The sequence below is a fragment of the Saccostrea cucullata genome, unplaced genomic scaffold (genome assembly GCF_032062105.1).
Source record: "Saccostrea cucullata isolate Sc308-1 unplaced genomic scaffold, CSIRO_AGI_Scuc_v1 ctg1, whole genome shotgun sequence".
Lineage (NCBI taxonomy): Eukaryota > Metazoa > Mollusca > Bivalvia > Ostreida > Ostreidae > Saccostrea > Saccostrea cuccullata.
The window spans coordinates 179,826-199,814 of record NW_026920581.1 but is presented as its reverse complement, the minus strand read 5'-3'; the positions used below and the strand labels follow the sequence as shown (position 1 = coordinate 199,814).

At 34.3% G+C, this 19,989-nt stretch overlaps 1 protein-coding gene across 2 annotated transcripts in view; it reads right to left on the bottom strand.

The window, feature by feature from the left end:
• The window catches only part of LOC134252051 (serine-protein kinase ATM-like), a 294,279-nt gene that overhangs the window by 102,188 nt on the left and 172,102 nt on the right, over positions 1-19,989 (bottom strand). The window contains exons 15-16 of one of the 2 annotated variants that reach the window (XM_062734480.1): positions 17,342-17,434; positions 6,164-6,283 (exon numbers count right to left, since the gene is read on the bottom strand). In XM_062734480.1, coding sequence (XP_062590464.1) covers positions 6,164-6,283; positions 17,342-17,434 — 213 coding nt within the window. Of the gene's footprint in view, positions 1-6,163; positions 6,284-17,341; positions 17,438-19,989 lie in introns of both variants that reach the window. The other variant, XM_062734485.1, reaches the window with a different exon arrangement.

The following is a 19,989-nucleotide window of genomic DNA, read 5'->3' as shown; positions in this document are numbered from 1 at the left end:
TTAGGGAGAAAAATGATTAGGACTATGTCCATCTGCATGTTGCAGACATGATATATTAATTTTGTAACTGTGTATGTCACCTTTTTTTTCACTCAATCTCTGTCAGATTATGATAGATGTTTATTGTTTACCTATTAACTTTGCAAAATTTAAAGGTTGTAATCATTAAACAAGAGGCCCACGGGCCTTATAGGTCACCTGAGTATTGTGTAACAACTTTCAAACAATTAAATTTGGTTCGTGTTTTAAACCAGAGGCCACGAAATTCACAATTCACAATTTTGAAATAGGCACCATTGCTTCTCATATTTATAGACTTAGCATGCTTACTCTATTTACTTAATACCCAGAGGTAGATCAGAGTAACATTAAGAGAAAATGCTATTCTACTTTATAACCAGTTGTGCACCTCATATGAGCCCAAAGGAACCACTGATCCTGGGGCCACATATTTCAAAATTTTGCAAATTTTATCATAAAATGGTTGATTAATACCAAAGAGCAGATTTCAAAGTATTAATTTATTTTCAGACTTTGTATCCCCCCCACCCCCCCCACCCCCAGACACAGGGGGGGTGGGGGGGCATAAAAAATAACCATTAATTTTGCTAGATGGACCTTTCTTCATCATAAATATATATACTTGGATCATTGGCATAAAACCCAGGAGCAAAGGAAACATTTTCAAAGAATTAATGAATTTTCACAATATACCCGGTAATCAATAGAGCTCCATCCTAACACCAGAACCCATGACCCTGGGGCCATAAAATTCACAATTTTGGAAGAGGCACTCTTGCTTATCATAACTATGTACTAAGTTTATTTAATATTCAGGAGCAGAGAAGACGATTTTAAAAGAATTAATGCATTTTCACTATATGATCAATAGAGCCCCGCCCTAACACAAGAACCCCTGCCCTGGGGCCATAAAATTCACAATTTTGGAAGAGGCACTCTTGATCAACATAACTATTTACTAACATAGTTTATTTAATACCCAGAAGCAGAGAAGAAAATTTTTAAAGAATTAATGCATTTTCACTATATGATCAATAGAGCCCCGCCCTAACACCAGAATCCCTGATCCTTGGGACATAAAATTCACAATTTTGGAAGTGGCACTTTTGATCAACATAACTATTTACTTACATAGTTTATTTAATACCCAGGAGCGAGAAGAAGATTTTCAAAGAATTAATGCATTTTCACCATATAATCAATAGGGCCCCGCCCTAACACAAGAACCCCTGACCCTGGGCCATAAAATTCACAATTTTGGAAGAGGCACTCTTGCTCATTATAACTTTGTGCTTGGATAGTTCATTTAATATCTAGGAGCAGAGAAGAAGATTTTCAAAGAATTAATGCATTTTCACTATATTATCAATAGGGCCCCACCCTAACACCAGAACCCCTGACCCTGGGGCCACAAAATTCACAATTTTGAAAAAGGCACTCTTGCTCATCATAACTATGTACTTAGTTAGTTTTTTTAATACCCAGAAGTAGAGAAGAAGATTTTCAAAGAAATCATGCATTTTTACAATATAACCAATAGAGCCCTGCCCTAACACCAGAACCCCTGACCCTGGGGTCATAAAATTCACAATTTTGGTAGAGGCACTCTTGCTCATTATAACTATGTGCTTGGTTAGTTTATTTAATACCCAGGAGCAAAGAAGAAGATTTTCAAAGAAATCATGCATTTTCACTATATTATTTATATAGCCCCGCCCTAGCACTAGAACCCCTGACCCTGGGGCCATGAATTTCACAATTTTGGTAGAGGACTCAATGCTCATTACATTCATGCCAACAGTTTGCCTGCTTGATGTCCAGGAGTAAAGAAGAAGATTTTTAAAGACTGCAATAATTTTGGTGGTTTTGGCCCCACCCCTCAGGCCCCAGGGGGGCGGGGACCATAAAATTCATAATTTTTGTTCCCCTTCACCCAGAGATGCTGTATACCAAATTTGGTTGAAATTGGTTCAGCGGTTTCAGAGAAGAAACTGAAAATGTTCAAATGTTAACACACGACGCACGACACATGATACACGACGACGGACGAAAACGGATAACAATAGGTCACCTGAGTTACTCAGGTGACCTAAAAACTTTTAGTCGGTGAAAATTAAATGTTTTTAACCATTTTAAAAAAGACACATACAACAAGAGGCCCAAGGGCATTGAATCACTCTTCTGATAAATTGTACAATCTATAACTTCTATTAGAAGCCTCCAACTCTATTAGAATCATAAGACCCAAAATGCATCAACTTACAAAGTTTGATAATATTTAGCCAGTTAAGACTGAAGATATTATAATATAATTATAAAATACCATAAGTAGGTCACAGTGACCTACCTTTTGATTGAAATTTTCTGAGGACTCAAGATACATTAATTGACAAAAGCTGATGATTCTAATTAAATAAGTACATGAGATATTCAAAAGTAGGTCACCATGACCTACTTTTTGGTCAACATTCTCTGAAAACTCAAGATGCATCATCGGACAAAGTTTTACGATTCTAAGCCAATAAGTACCAGAGATAATCAAATATAGCCATCAAATGTCAAAAGTAGGTCACGGTGACCTACTTTTTGGTCGACATTATTCAAACACCCATAATGCCTAAATTGACAAAATTTGATGATTCTAAGCCAATAAGTACCTGAGATATTCAAAATTAGGTCACTGTGACCTACTTCTTGTTGGACATTCAATGAATCCCTAAAATGCCTCAACTGACAAAGTTTGATAATTCCGAGCCAATAAGTACCAGATATAATTAAATATAGCCATAAAATGTCAAAAGTAGGTCACAGTGACCTACTTTTTGGTCGACGTTCCCTGAAAACCCATGGTGCCTAAACTGACAAAGTTTGATGATTCTAAGCTTATTCGTACCTGAGATATTCAAAAGTAGGTCACTGTGACCTACTTTTTGGTCGACATTCTCCGAAAACCTAAGATGCCTCAACTGACAAAGTTTGATGATTCTTAGCCAATAGGTGCCTGAGATACTTAAATATAGCCATAAAATGTCAAAAGTAGGTCACTGTGACCTACTTTTTGGTCAACGTTCTCTGAAAACCCAAGATTCATCAACTTACAAAGTTTAGGTCAATAAGTACCAGAGATACTTAATTATAGTCACAAAATGTCAAAAGTAGGTCACCATGACCTACTGTTAGGTTGTCACTCTCCGAAAACCCAAGATGCATCAACTTACAAAGTTTGATGATTCTAAGCCAATAAGTACTGGAGATACTTAAATAAAGCCATAAAATGTCAAAAGTAGGTCACCGTGACCTACTTTTAGGTCGTCACTCTCCGAAAACCAAATATGCATGGACTCACAAAGTTTGATGATTCTAAACCAATAAATACCTAAAATACTTAAATATAGCCATAAAATGTCGAAAGTAGGTCATCGTGACCTACATTTTGGTCGACATTTTTCAAAGATCCAAGATGCATCTACTGACCAAGTTTGATGATCGTAGGTCTGAGGGTAATCAAAATATGTGTTTTAAACAATTTGAAAACAAATGTCGGCAAAATTCAAAAAATAGGTCACAGTGACCTACTTTTTCATAAATATGTTTTAAGGTCCAAAGATGCATCAAAGTACAAGATTTGATGATTCTAAACATCCCAGTGTCTGAAATAATGGGATTTAATGTTTTTAAAAGGATAAGTCATAAAGTTCAAAAAGTAGGTCACTGTGACCTACTTTTAAGTTCACATTGTTTGAGGACCCAAGATGCATCAACTGACAAAGTTTGATGACCATAGGCCTTAAAGTGTCCAAAATATGCCTTGAAATCGATTTGAAAACAAATCCCTGCAAAATTTAAAAAGTAGGTCACCGTGACCTACTTTTGAGTTAACATGATGTGAAGTCCTGAGATGCATCAACTTACAAGAATTGATGATCCTAGTCTTCATAGTAAGCAAAATATACACGTTTTTATTAATTGTAAATTTAGGTCAACTTTGAAGTGACCTGGAGACCACGCCCTTTGCCCCAGGGTAATTCCCCGTGCAAATTTTAATCTTCGACAGATCCTGATCCTTGTATGTAAGTTTGGTGATAATCTGCCTGGTGGTTCTGGAGAAGAAGATTTTTTAGCAACCAGTACTTTTGGTTTTGCTTTCCTGATTATCTCCCCTTGTTTAAGGGTTCCAACCCTTATTTTAGTATAAATGGTAGCCCTTGGGCGAAGGATACCCTGTGACAAATTTGGTACTGATTGGCCAAGGGGTTCTTGAGTTATGGCCCATATTCTAACAAGAGGCCCATGGGCCACATCGCTCACCTGAGAAGCTTTGACCATTCTGTTCATTACCAGATTTCCCCCTTGTAATACATAATGCATCCCAACCCTACCCCACTGATCATAATTTAGACATTTTGAAATCTACACTACCCCAGGATCCTTCCATGTGCACGTAAGTTTAAGCTTTTCTGGCTCAGTGGCTCTTGAGAAGAAGATTTTCAAAGATTTTTTCTATATATTTCAATGTAAAACTTTGATTCCCCATTGTGGCCCCGCCCTTCCCCCGGAGGTCATGATTTGAACAATTTAGAATCTACACTATACCAGGATGCTTCCACATAAGTTTCCTATATATTTCAATGTAAAATTTTGATTCCCCATTGTGGCCCCGCCCTTCCCCCGGGGGTCACGATTTGAACAATTTAGAATCTACACTACCCCAGGATGCTTCCACATAAGTTTCAGCTTTTCTGGCCCAGTGGTTCTTGAGAAGAAGATTTTTAAAGATTTTTCCTATATATTAAAACTTTGATTCCCCATTGTGGCATGTAAAATTTTGGATGCTTCCACATAAGTTTCAGCTTTTCTGGCCCAGTGGTTCTTGAGAAGATTTTCAAAGATTTTTCCTATATATTTCTATGTAAAATTTTGATTCCCCATTGTGGCCCCGCCCTTACCCCGGGGGTCATGATTTGAACAAATTAGAATCTAAAATATGCCAGGTTGCTTCCACATAAGTTTCAGCTTTTCTGGCCCAGTGGTTCTTGAGAAGGTTTCCAAAGATTTTTTCTATATATTTCAATGTAAAACTTGGATTCCCTATTGTGGCCTTGCCCAACCCCTTGGGGGTCATGATTTGAACAATTTAGAATTCTACACTACCCCAGTATGCTTCCACATAAGTTTCAGCTTTTCTGGCCCAGTGGTTCTTGAGAAGAAGATTTTCAAAGATTTTTCATACATATTTCTATGTAAAACTTTGATTCCCCATTGTGGCCCCGCCCTTCCCCAGGGGGTCATGATTTGAACAATTTAGAATCTACACTATATCAGGATGCTGCCACATAAGTTTCAGCTTTTCTGGCCCAGTGGTTCTTGAGAAGAAGATTTTTTAATGACCCAACCCTATTTTTGTCTTTTCTTGATTATCTCCCCTTGCGAGGGGATATGTCCCTTCATTTTAACAATTTAAATTCCCATTCATCCAAGGATGCTTTGTACCAAGTTTGGTCAAAATTGGCCCAGTGGTTCTTGAGAAGAAGTCGAAAATGTGAAAAGTTTACAGACGGACGGACAGACAGACGGACGGACGACGGACAAAATGTGATCAGAAAAGCTCACTTGAGCCTTCAGCTCATGTGAGCTAAAAAGTAAGTGTTTCTATTGTCTTTTATTTACAAGTAAATTCTTTTCTAAGAAATTTAGGGGCAATACGACACTACTAGTCCTATCTTGTTCTTTATTACAGACAGACAAACAAGGGTAAAACAGTATAACATCCTCTCCTTCTGATCGGGGGTATAATACATATGAATTCAAATATTATATTGTTAGGAACATAAACAGATTTGTTAAACAACAAAGATTTTCATAAAATATAGAGCATATAAAATACTGTAGACCAACTTTTATGCACCTGTGAGAAATATCCGTGAGTTTCATGACCTTCTTTAACATGCAACTATTTATTGACGTGAACCAATTATTATAATTTGTATTTGTAGAAAATGTTTAATCAGTCGTGAAAATTAATCGTCCTGGATTGACTTCAAAATGAATAATCATGAATAAAAGATGACATAGTAGTTGGTTTACAGTATCTTACTGATGGTATAAATAGCTCAAACCATTTTCTTTCTCAGTTAAAACAAACCCTGTAATTGCTCTGACAGCCTGGTCAATCTGGTAGATACACTGCAGATCAGAGAGGATGGGATACAGACATCTACAGCTCTCCATGCTGGCATCTCGTAATCTGTCTAAAGCATTTTTCCTTGTAGGTAAAAAAAAAAGTAAAAGTTTAAAATCTTACTTCATATAACAATTTCAAACACAACAAAAAAATATCGCTTTAGTTTTAAATTTACATGAATTTTTTCACAGAACAAAGTAGAACTGTCCAAAAGGGACAAATACCCTCACTGAGTTTTTCAGAGAAGGTGCCAAATCATGAATATGTGATAGATCTAAGAGGTATTCACAATTTCACAAACATTTAGAATAAAAATAAAATTAATTGCTTATTATATTTTTTTTATGAATGAAACTAATGTGCAGCCTACTAAGAAATCAATAATAAAAATATTGACCGGACATGAATTATAAACTTTTTTTTCTTTCAGAGACCTTGAAATTGCCCAAATGACCTTGGGTCAAAGTCATGAATCACCCTCAGGTCATGAACAATTTTTGTGAGAAGTGGTTTATTCCAATGTTCCTTTGTAAGAAAGATATGCACCCAAACTATAAACTTTTTTCCGTTAGTGACCTTGAACTTGCACAAATGACCTTGATTCAAGGTCTGAACAAACAGGCAGCAAGACAGAATTGAGCAAATTCAGATATAGTCAAACCTGTATTAAGCAGTCATCTACAGGATGCATTAAAAGTGACCTTAATGGAGAGGTGACCTTTAATCTTTTTTAAAGGAATTTATATTCAAATGCATGTATGTCAGTTTTGTGTTTATACAAGTTTATCTTTTGAAAAAGATAGGTGAGCTAGCGCCGTGGCAATTTTTAAAACACAGAAAGGAGGATCCGTGATCAAGTGATTTATTTTGCTGAATTCTTTAATTTTTATCGAGGCTGGAGAGTGATAAAGTTATAATTGTTTTGTGAAGTGTATTTTATAGACACATAGGTAAAGAAATAAGGTTTTTTTGGTGTTGACCTATTGTAGTTTTGGTGCAACGGAACATTTATAACATTTACTGGAGAGGGGGGAGAGTCTATATAATATGGAGAAGATGCCAATTGAGGCATCATATGAGCTGGTTTAAGAATAGAATTTCTTGGCAATGTGGCAAATAAAATATAGGGGAGTTAAAAAGAATATAGAAAACAAGCAGAGCTTTTTTAAAAAGCTGTCTTTAGCAAAACCTTAAACAGTAAACTGATCTACACCTATCAGGCCTTATTATTCTTTTGAATCTCTTATATATTTCTACCACGGTTATCACTCGGTCATCTCCGTAAACTTTGACTGGCTGAGATCTTTCGTACCTTCTTCAGACAAGAAAGGGGTAAAGAATAATAACAAATTCTAAAGCCTGCAAGAAATAAAAATCAAATTTTATTTACAATGAAATTAAAGAGACCTTTTTAGTTATTTCTATAAAAAATATCAGGTTATTTAGAGTTAATTACTGCTGATTTTATTGTTCGCTTTGTCATATTTTAAGATTGTAAATCTTGAAAAATTGTTAAGTCATAGAAGTCATAACTTAGATTATCAGAAAGTTATCTCCCTTGCCTTGAACACCATTTCAACCAATGAAATAATTGAAAACAATTTCTACCGATCACAAAAGAGAGGAAGTGCATAGTCCGAAGACTGTAAAAAACTTCAACTATATACATGTAATACCAAGGAAGACGGTAAAGATGTGAAGTAACTTGGTCCTTTGGATCATCTTTGTCAAGAAATGTTAGGATAAAAGCCAATACACATCAGATTTTTTAAAAAATAAATAATGGATTTATTCGTTATTTTTTGTGTAAAGTCTTGTTTCTGGAATTTGTAAGATTGGCTGAATTGACCAATCAGATATTAGGGTCTATCTTTGGTTGTGCTTATAGACTTAAAAAAAAAACTCCCTGTCTTTGTTTAGAACAATCAGATAATGACTCGGGCTTTTCCATCAGAAAAAAAAACAACAAATATGTAGTTGTCTTTTTTTTCTTCCCCAGAATGCACGACCATGAAGCAGAGCATGCATATTCAAGGAATTTGGACTAATGTAGTTGCTAAGTAGTACTCAAGAGCACTAGCAATTATGTATTTTACTACAAAATATACAAGAAAGTTAGGTATTGGACATTAGTGATTTCACTTTTTTGTATTCAGTAGATGCATGACTTTTGTAGATGAATTCAAACTAATTTTAATGAATTCAAAAACATTTAAAATAAAATACCTGTATATTGAATCTTACAGAATGTTGCATATTATCCCTCATCCCTCTTTATTTAAAACTGACTTACACACAATTTGATACAAGTGAGGTCAAAGTCAAATAAAAGGTCAAGGTAAAAAATGTTGATACGGTTGAATTGCTCTCATCAGTATGAAACAGCATATGAAGTTTGATAAAATATCTTCAACAGTATTTTTAAATCGGAGCTAAACACTAATTAAAGATAAGTGAGGTCAAAGTAAAGGTCAATGTCAAATAAAAGATCAAGGTCAAAATGTTGATGCAGTTGAATTGCTTACATCAGTATGCATCAGCATATGAAGTTTGACACTGATTTAGGAAAAGTGAGGTCAAAAGGTCAAAGGAAACATCAAAGTAAAAAATGTTGATGCAGTTGAATTGCTCTCATCAATATGTATCAACATATGAAGTTTGATAAAAATATCTTGAATGTTATCTTTAAGACTGAGCGAAACACTAATTAAAGATAAGTGAGGTCAAGGTCAAAGGAAAGGTCAAGGTCAAAAAATGTTGATGCAATTGAATAGCTCTCATCATTATATATCAACATGTGAAGTTTGATAACACCATCTTGAATGACATGTTTAATTTACAGTTTAAAACTGAGCTAAACACTAATTTATGAAAAGTGTGCTCAAGGTCAAAGGAAAGGTCAAGGTCAAAAAATGTTGATGCAGTTGCATAGCTCTCATCAATATCTATCAGCATATGAAGTTTGATGAAAATATCTTGGATAGTTTCTTTGAAACTTAGCTTTGAACAGAGCTAAACGCAAAGTGTGACGGAAAGGATGGAGGGATGGAAAGACGGAAGATGGACATGACAAACACTATATGCCCAGGCCATATTCATGGCAGGGCATAACAATTATAAGGGATGTTTTGTTGTGGAAACAGTGAAAGAATATGTTAAGAACACACAGTTAGTAATATTTTGAGATGACAGTTTAAAAATACAGATAAATAAATTGAAAAACAGCGCATTTTTTTGGGGGCACAAAAATATGTATAAATATACATTTTTTTTTTTTCAATGGGTGGCTATCTACCTCTGTCTGTCAATTTTTTTTATGGAGAGCTGCAGATCTGCAGCTACTGTGTAACAAGAAACAAATCAAAAATATAATTTGAAGAGAAATGCCAGGTATTTTAGGCTTATGGTGATGGTGACAGGTACTTCAGGATAACTAGTTCAATTTTTATACATCAAACAAGTTACAAAATGCATTGTAGTGTCGCTCACTTTTTTCTTTCCAGTGATTTTCATTGGGGTTTCTCCTAGATTTAATTTTTTTTGTATATGCCAGTTACTTGGGGGTGAATTTCACATTTTACTGGAAGATGTCACCTCGATTCAGTACTTTCAGTACTTTGATTTACATTAGTAACAAAAATTAGGAATCAACTGACTCCAGATCAGGTCACGTGATTGGACAAAATAGCCACTAAATACAGGGAAAAGTGGCAATTTCTTTTGAAATTTGATGACCGCTGACCATGTTACATAGGTTACACAGTGACTGCTTAATAGAGTTACTATATACTGTATATGGGATAATAACTTGAGGTGTTTATATTTGCTATATTCACAGTGTTAATAAAGCCATGAATTCAAGAAAAAGCGAGTACAGTAAAACTCGTTTAGTACGAACATGGATATAGCGAATTCATGGATATAGCGAAGTTTTTATGGAACCCCGGCAAAATTCTTAACAAATTTTTGTAAAATTTTATGGTTATAATGAACTCTGATATAACGAATTTACGGATATAGCAAACTGATTTTGAGTCCCGTTGAGGTTAAATATAATGAAATTTACATCTTTTATAACGAACCTTCAAAGATTATAAAAAAAATGATAAATTGAGCTTACTTTATTTCCTTTTAGCATTTGTATATAAAACTCAATTCATTAGAAAACCTTAGTTATCGAAGATATGTCTTGTAATATTTGATTCACTAACATAGTTGGTTGTAATACTTGAAGAAAAACATGCATAATGCGAATTCACTATAATGGTTATACGAATTCGTTGTACGGATATAACGAATTACGGATATAGCGAATGAAATTCACCGGTCCCCAGGACTTCGCTATAACCGAGTTTTACTGTAGGTTTTCAATAATTGATTTTTTTAAAAATTGAGAATAGATTAGTCAATACAATAGGTATATGTACATAAGAACAAATGATAGAATGCATGTTACTTAGTAAATACGAGTAATACTTGTAATTCAATTATTTTAATTATCACGCTTTACTTTAATTCAAATAAACAGCTAATAACCTGAACGCCAGATGCTGGGGCCATGAAATTTACAATTTTGGAAGACACATGAGCCTTATTCCACCCTAAAACCAAAACCGGCAAACCAAGGGCCATGAAATTCACAATTTTGAAAGATGCAATCTTGCTCATTTTTATGCCCTGCCATGAATATGGCCAGGGCATATAGTGTCTTCCGTCCTTCTGTCCTTCCATCACACTTTGCGTTTTGCTCTGTTCAAAGCTCAGTTTCAAAGAAACTATGCAAGATCCCTTACAGAAATTTCTGATAAGTGACTTATAAGTGATTTATTCTTTTACTTATAAGTTGTTTATACTGGACTTACACTTCACTGATACATTTAACTTATAAGTGACTACAGTGGAGTCTCATTTATCCGGACACTTTGGTTCCCAGTCAATTTGTCCAGATAAGTGAAGTGTCCGGATACCTGGATCACCAGTTAAAAAAGACAGAGTAACGTTAAAAAATTCCATTCCGATGAAAAGTCGTCCGGATACTGAAGCATCCAGATATCTGGCGTCCGAATATCTGAAGGTCCACTGTAATATGTTACTCATTAGGATTTTATATGCAAATGAGCTGCTTGACCTATAAGTGACTTATAAGCCAGTATTAGCCACTTATGCTTTATGCAAGTATAGTCACTCATAAGTGCCTATAAGTGACTTATAAGTCAAGCATTAACCCTTCAAACTTTATCAAGTATAAGTCATCTATAAGTCACTTATAAGTGAAGTACAACACTACCAGTAAGATCTTAATTTAGAACAGAACTTCCAACCATGCAGGGGTTACATGATATGTTCAAAGCTATGTTTTACATATACACATGTATCTGCACTTTAGATGAAATAATCAAGTAAAAGTTTTATGAAAAAAAATCCCTTTCATATGAAAATTCTTTGATGATGCAAACTTAACATATTAATTCAGTTTACAAACAAGAATGTTGAACAAAAAGGCAACAAGATTTAATGACCTTGAGGCTTCTTCAAATTTATGAAATCTAAAAGCAACTTAGTCAATTGATTCAAAATTTCATTCAAAGGAAGTTAAAATAGAGAGATGGTGTAAATAGAACCTACTTGTTGTACCTGATGTGAAGGCATACTCAAAATAAATCTAAAATCTCTAACATCCTTTCACAGACACAAACTTGGTTTCAAATTCTTGTTGCTGATCTCTGCAGAGACAAACTTTCTGATTGGCTACCTTGAATACCCATAATGCTCCTTGAGAGAAGTCTAGTATATGGTAAAAATTTTAAGTCCACACTTATACTTGCTCATACTATACTGATCTTCACTTATAAGTGAGGTATAAGTGAAATATTCACTGATATGTAGCTCATCTTTACTTATAAGTGAAGTATTAACGAAATCTGTTCCTCACTTATACTTACTTTGACTTATAGTACACTTATAAGTAAATTTCAAAAATTATAAGTGACTTATAAATTGCTAATAAGTGGATTATAAAACACTTATAAGTTTCTATTAGTTTTTTTCTGTAAGGGATATTTTCATCAAACTTCATAACCTGATAGATAATGATGAGAGCTATGCAACTGCATTTTTTTTTACTTTTACATTTTTTTACCTTGACCTTTCCTTTGACCTTGACCACACTTTTCTTAAATTACTGTTTAGCTCAGTTTTAAACATATCATTCAAGATGGTGTTATTAAACTGTTGATACATACTGATGAGAGCTATTCATCTGCATCAACATTTTTTTTACCTTTACCATTCTAGATATTTTTATCCATCTTCATATGTTGATACAAATTGATGAGAGATATGTGTCACAATCAATATTTAACTTTAATTGCATTTACATTATGTTTATGGTTTTTATTTTATTTACCCTTTACTGACCTTTACTTTTGTTACCTTGACTTCAGTTTTTTGCAGGTATTGGTCATCACCTATTGTATTTTGGGGTATTTAAATCGCTGCATAGCTGACCAGGTAACCAGGGTCCACGTTTTCATAGCTTTTAAATGGTTGACATACAGTCCAAGATGAGTGGCTAAATTTTTTCTTTCAACGGTAACCATTTCTCCTTTTATTTCATATGTAAGTTTTTGAGTAATACATTTAAAACGTAGAACTTTTAAGACTTGAGTTAATTAATGTTTTTGTTACTATTTACGTATACAGGTTTTGCTTAGAGTTACTTGCGTTTATTGTTCTATTTTTGTGCAATGTACTGTTATATACGCACGTAGGCTATTTTGTTTTGCCGCTTATAAAGTCGGTGTTGTGGGTTTAATAGTTACCACTTTTGTTAAGATGTTTTGTATTCTTAACTTTTTCACATGCTGTTACATACTAATGGTGTGCCATTAGTGCAATTAAACTTGATTTTCCTTTTGTATACATTTTTGTTATTTAATTCAAAGGTTTGTAATCCAATTTCCATGTGTGTGTTGGTGACGACTTGACCTGACATATCTTTAATTACGTGTTTAGAACGATATTGAATTTTCAAGAAACTTTAAGTTCATTTTAAATAATGGCTGTGTAAATATATTTTATCAAATTTTATTTATGTAAAAAATTGAAATACATATCTGATGAGAGATATGCAACTGCATCAACATCTTTGACCTTGACCTTTCCTTTGACCTTGACTTCACTTTTCCTAAATCACTGTCAAACTTCATATTCTGATACATACTGATGTAAGCAATTCAACTGCATCATTTTTTTTACCTTGACCTTTTATTTGACCTTGATCTTTCCTTTGACCTTGACCTCACTTATCTTTAATTAGTGTTTAGCTCAGTTTTAAAGATACCATTCAAGATATTTTTATCAAACTTCACATGCTTTACATACTGATGCAGGCAATTAAACTGATCAACATTTTTGACTTTGACCTTTCCTTTGACCTTGACCTGACATATCTTTTTAGTGTTTAGATCAATTTTCACCATTTTAGATATTTTTATCAAACTTCATATGTTGATACATATTGATGAGAGATATGCAACTGCATCAGCATTTTTGACCTTGACCTTGAACTCACTTTTCCTAAATCACTGTCAAACTTCATATGCTGATACATACTGATGCAAGCAATTCAACTGCATCAACATTTTTTTTACCTTGACCTTTTATTTGACCTTGATCTTTCCTTTGACCTTGACCTCACTTATCTTTAATTAGTGTTTAACTCAGTTTTTAAGATACCATTCAAGATATTTTTATCAAACTTCACATGCTGTTACATACTGATGCAGGAAATTCGACTGCATCAACATTTTTTACCTTGACCTTCCCTTTGACCTTGACCTCACTTTTCCTAACTCAGTGTCAAACTTCATATGCTAATACGTACTGATGTAAGCAATTCAACTACATCAATATTTATCAAATTGTGTTTAAGTCAGTTTTAATCAAAGAAATCATTCTAGATATTTTTATTCAAACTTCATATGTTGATACATGCTGATGCGAGATATGCAACTGCATCAACATTTTTGACCTTGACCTTTCCTTTGACCTTGACTTCTCTTTTCTTAAATCAGAGTAAAACTTCATATGCTGATACATACTGATGTAAGCAATTCAACTGTATTAACATTTTTGACCTTGACCTTTCATTTGACCTTGACCTCACTTTTATCAAAATGTTTTTAGTCAGTTTTAAAGAAACCATTTATAATATTTTTTTTTTCAACTTCATATGCTGAAACATACTTTTCAACTGCATCAACAGTTTTTTACCTTGGCATTTCCTTTGACCTTGACCTCATTTTAAAGAAATTAGTGTTAAACTTCATATGCTGATGGATACTGATGTAAGCAATTCAGCTGCATCACTATTCAAGATATTCTGATCAAATTTCACACACAAATACAAATTTTCATGTTACATTACTAATATACCCTTGGCGGGGTATTCATGTCCCATGGACATATTTCTAGTTTCTATATACTATGTTAGTTTATTTAATACCCAGGAGAAAAGAAGATTTTTAAAGATTTAATTTTTTTTCACTATATAATTAAGAGCCCCCTTCCCCCCTTACACCAAACTCCTGACACAGGGGCCATGAAATTCAAAATTTTGGAAGAGGCACTCTTAAGTTCTATATATTAAGTATATGAAATTCACAATTTTCGAAGAAGCACTCTTGGTCATCATAAGTATGTACTTAGTTCGTTTGTTTAATATGCAGGAGCAGAGGAGAAGATTTTCAAAGAAATAATGCACTTTTACAATATGATCTATATAGCCCCACCCTAACACCAGAAACCCTGACCCTGGGGCCATGAATTCACAATTTTTGAAGAGGCACTCTTGGTCATCATAACTATGAACTTAGTTAGTTTGTTTAATACCCAGGAGCAGAGGAGAAGATTTTCACAGATATAATGCACTTTTACTATATGATCTATATAGCCCCACCCTAACACAGAACCCCTGATCCAGGGGCCATGAAATTTACAATTCTGGTAGAAGACTCAATTAAGGAATGTTTTTAAGTTTTGTGTGAGTTATTGGTGTGTGAATCACACAGACTTGTCACGTAGGCATATGCCTATGTGCAAGTCTGTGTGATTCACACACCAATAATTCACACTTAACTTAATAACATTCCTTATATTTAAATTTTACATGTTTGGAAGCAACTAAAATATACTCAATATTTGAATTTCTACTGTATTTACTATTTCTACTGGATCAGGTCACTGAGTATACACTTAAATGGTCTTCAAATCAATTTCACAATTGGCTTAGTAGAAAAACACAGCTAATGTAAATATTGCTAATTACAATCAAGCCAACAGTTTGACTGCTTGATGTTCAGGAGTAAAGAAGAAGATTTTTAAAGGTTGCATTAATTTTAGTGGTTTTGGTCCCAGCTGTCAGTCCCAAGGAGGGCAGCGACCATGAAATTCACAATTTTTGTTCCTCTTCACTCATAGATGCTTTATACCTAATTTGGTTGAAATTGGTTCAGTGGTTCCAGAGAAGAAGCTAAAAATGTTCAAAAGTTTACGACCAATGTCCGATGGATGACAACAAATGAAACAAGAGGCCCACGGGCCTTATAGGTCACCTGAGCATCATGCAACAACTTTCAAATGATTGAATTTGTTTCATGTTTTAAGCTAGATGCTAAGGCATTCACAATTTTGGAAGAGGCACTCTTGCTCAACATAACTATGTACTTAGTTAGTTTATTTAAAACCTAGGAGCAGAGAAGAAGATTTTCAAAGAAATAATGCATTTTCACTATATAATCAATTTAGAGCCCCGCCCTAACACCAGAACCCCTGACCCTGGGGCCATAAAATTCACAATTTTGGTAGAGGCACTCTTGCTCATCATAACTATGTACTTAGTTAGTTTATTTAAAACCTAGGAGCAGAGAAGAAGATTTTCAAAGATTTAATGCATTTTCACTATATAATCAATAGAGCCCCGCCCTAACACCAGAACCCCTGACCCTGGGGCCATGAGTTTCACAATTTTGGTAGAGGCACTCTTGCTCATCATAACTATTTACTTAGTTAGTTTATTTAAAACCTAGGAACAGAGAAGAAGATTTTCAAAGATTTAATACATTTTCACTATATAAACAATAGAGCCCTGCCCTAACACCAGAACCCCTGACCCTGGGGCCATGAATTTCACAATTTTGGTAGAGGCACTCTTGCTCATCATAATTATTTACTGAATTAGTGTATTTAATACCTAGGAGCAGATAAGAAGATTTTCAAAGATTTAATGCATTTTCATTATATAATCAATATAGAGCCCCGCCCTAACACCAGAACCCCTGACCCTGGGGCCATAAAATTCACAATTTTGGTAGAGGCACTCTTGCTCAGCATAACTATGTACTTAGTTAGTTTATTTAAAACCTAGGAGCAGAGAAGAAGATTTTCAAAGAAATAATGCATTTTCACTATATAATCAATAGAGCCCCGCCCCAACACCAGAACCCCTGACCCTGGGGCCATGAGTTTCACAATTTTGGTAGAGGCACTCTTGCTCATCATAACTATGAACTTAATTTGTTTATTCAATACCCAGGAGCAGAGAAGAAGATTTTTAAAGACTTACTGCATTTTCACTATATAATCAATAGAGCCCCACCCTAACACCAGAACCCCCGAACCTGGGGCCATGAATTTCACAATTTTGGTAGAGGACTCAATGCTGATTACAATCACATCAACAGTTTGACTGCTTGATGTCCGGGAGTAAAGAAGAAGATTTTTAAAGATTGCACTATTTTTAGTGGTTTTTGCCCCACCCCCCAGGCCCCAAAGTTCACAATTTTTGTTCCCCTTCACCCACAGATGCTATATGCCAAATTTGGTTGAAATTGGTTCAGTGGTTTCAGAGAAGAAGCTGAAAATGTTCAAATGTTACGCACGACACGACGGACGACAGACGACGGACGACGACGGACAAAAACGGATAGCAATAGGTCACCTGAGTTTACTCAGGTGACCTAAAAAGCAATAGGTCACTGAGTTAACTAAGGTGACCTACAAAGGATTTTAATAAAATGGGAAATAATTTTGGAATATACAGTTATTTTAAATCTGAATCAGTACTGCAGTTTTTCTCACCTTGCCATATCCAGAGCAGTGGACACAATAGAGAACTGAGAATGTTTGAGTGTACACAAGGATCTGTGTACTGCTTCATCAAAACTACATTCACTGCTAGAATAAAAAACAAGAGGCCCTTGGGCCACATCGCTCACCTGAATTGCTTTAACCATGTTTGTCTTTACCAGATTTCCCCCTTGTAATACGAGGGTTGATCCAAAAATAATGTCACAACTTTGATAAAATTGCTATAAATTGACGTAAAGCAACAAAATTACAAATGATGGAAGCTTCATTTATTTCAAATCAGACCTGAAAAATTCAAAGGAATATAATGTATACTTTCCAAAATATCGAATTTTAAAGAATGTCCATTTATGGTAGTCGTCTCACCTAAATATAATGTCATATGACGGATATGCACCGTCATACTTTTAAGCGTTACCCCTGTTCATTAAAAAATATTTGTGATTCACAAACACTTTCACCAATTCCACTTTCTTTAAGAGTCCTTGGTACCATTATACACTCACTCATTTCATAATTAAGCTCTCTAGATCTGTCAAAATTTTTTGAACAGTAGCAAAGACAAACTTTTTTGACATCAGACACCACTGATTGAACGTTTCCATCCGATCTCCTATCTTTCGGTCTTTTTGTCCTCTGCTGATCATTCAGTGACCAATCACCCGCCCAAAGTTACTGAAACCATCTATTAAGATGTCTCTTATTTAGATTCTTTGTTCTGTAAGTCTGATTAATTAAGGTTACTGTCGCTTGTGATGATTCCCATATTTTGAAGCAACAAATGCGTTACAACTCGTTGAGCCATTTTTTTTCCCATTTCGACAATCCCTTTGTTCAATTTAACGGAGTAAATCAACAACATTTATGATCACAATAAAGTGCCATGCCACAGCATGATACGCCCGTCAAAAAATTACATTTTTCTTGAACAGTTTAGCGTGCAAGAAAATCAGGTCAACCTTGATTCTAAGATTTTGATGATTTTTCCATTCCTGAAAATATTTATCCATCCCCTGTGATGTAGGCATTGATTATAATAAATATTACATCATTGATAGATTTCTACGCTGGTTGTGTTAGACCTTGTCAAATGCCCATCATATTAAACAATATCAAATTAGTCTTAACACCTTAATCTATACCAAATTAATTTTGAAAAGAAAAGGCTGGCCATCAAATGACATATGCTATAAACTGACCAGCAGTTCTTCTGTCTAATCCCCAAAGGATACAGATAAGACTGCTTGATCAGATAGCCTTCCTACAATGAACTCATTAATCTTGTCTACTCATTACTACCAAGAGATGAATGGGTCTGCACTATCTACCATAAAAATTTTTTTTAAAACATATAAAATACTCAAAGATTTTTTTTGGTTGAGATTTAATGTCCGACAGGTTTTTTTATGTCATTCATATGGACATACTGATTCCATCCCACCCCATAAAATTAGTTTTTAAATTAATGATATTAATGTATAATATCAGATTAGTCTATTATGCAATATCAAATTAGTTTTAATTACTTTTCATCAAGTTCATTTTAAAACTTAGGTTAGCCAACAAGAGCTTTTTTAATCCAACAGGCTTAACCATTTGCCCAATACTCAAGGGATATAGATAGCACCAATGCTCTAGCTGCCAGTTAGCTCGTCACACTAAACTCATTAATCTCTCTCTAATTTGACATGCAATTTTCTGTTATCAAAATTCTTCTTGACCAGTGCTAGATAATTACACTCATGGGAGAGGTAGGATTTCTCTAACATACATTATATTTGTTATAGATTGCTGTCAAGTATATTCTTAAAAAAATAAGTATTTTCTTGATTTAACACTTTTTTAATAAGGACAGTGCAATACTCTTACATTATTTGGGATGTGAAAATGAAAAGTAATAAGACACATTTTTTTTTTAAATTTCACTTAAATCAAAGGTCACACCTTGAAATAGGTCGCGACACACCTTCTACCTAAGATGCATAAACTAGCCAAGTTTGATGATTGTAAGTCTTATAGTTTTCTAGTTATGGGCCAGAAAGGATTTTTCCATATTTGGCTACATCTTCTTAATTAAAGGTTAGAGCGACCTACTTTTTGTGCGCGACACACCCTCTACCCAAGATTCATCAGATGACAAAGTTTGATAATCCTAGACCTAATAGTATTAAAGTTATGAGCCGGAAACAAAAAAGCTAACAGACAGACGGACAGATGGACGGACACGAAGCCTATAACATAATACGTCCCGTCTTAAGATGGGCGTATAAATACCATTGCCGTCATTAATTTTCAATTAAAGAATAGAAAATGATGAGAATTGTGTCTTTTAAAAAAATTAGGAGATAAGATATTTTTTTAGAATCTTTTTAATGTGTTTGTCTTTTTCATTCTAAAAAAGATACGCTTTAAAACGTTCCGTTCCGTTGTGACACAGCGACACCCCCTATACTCTATATTTTAAACATCTACAAAATAAATCCAAATAAACATTAAATTAAAATTTCAATGTTAATTAAATTTATATTTGTGCATCTTTTGGTATATTGTATTTGATAATGTGACAGTGTCCATAAAAGATATGGACACTGTGACATTACTTTTGGATCAATCCTCATACCTATTGTGACCCCAACCTA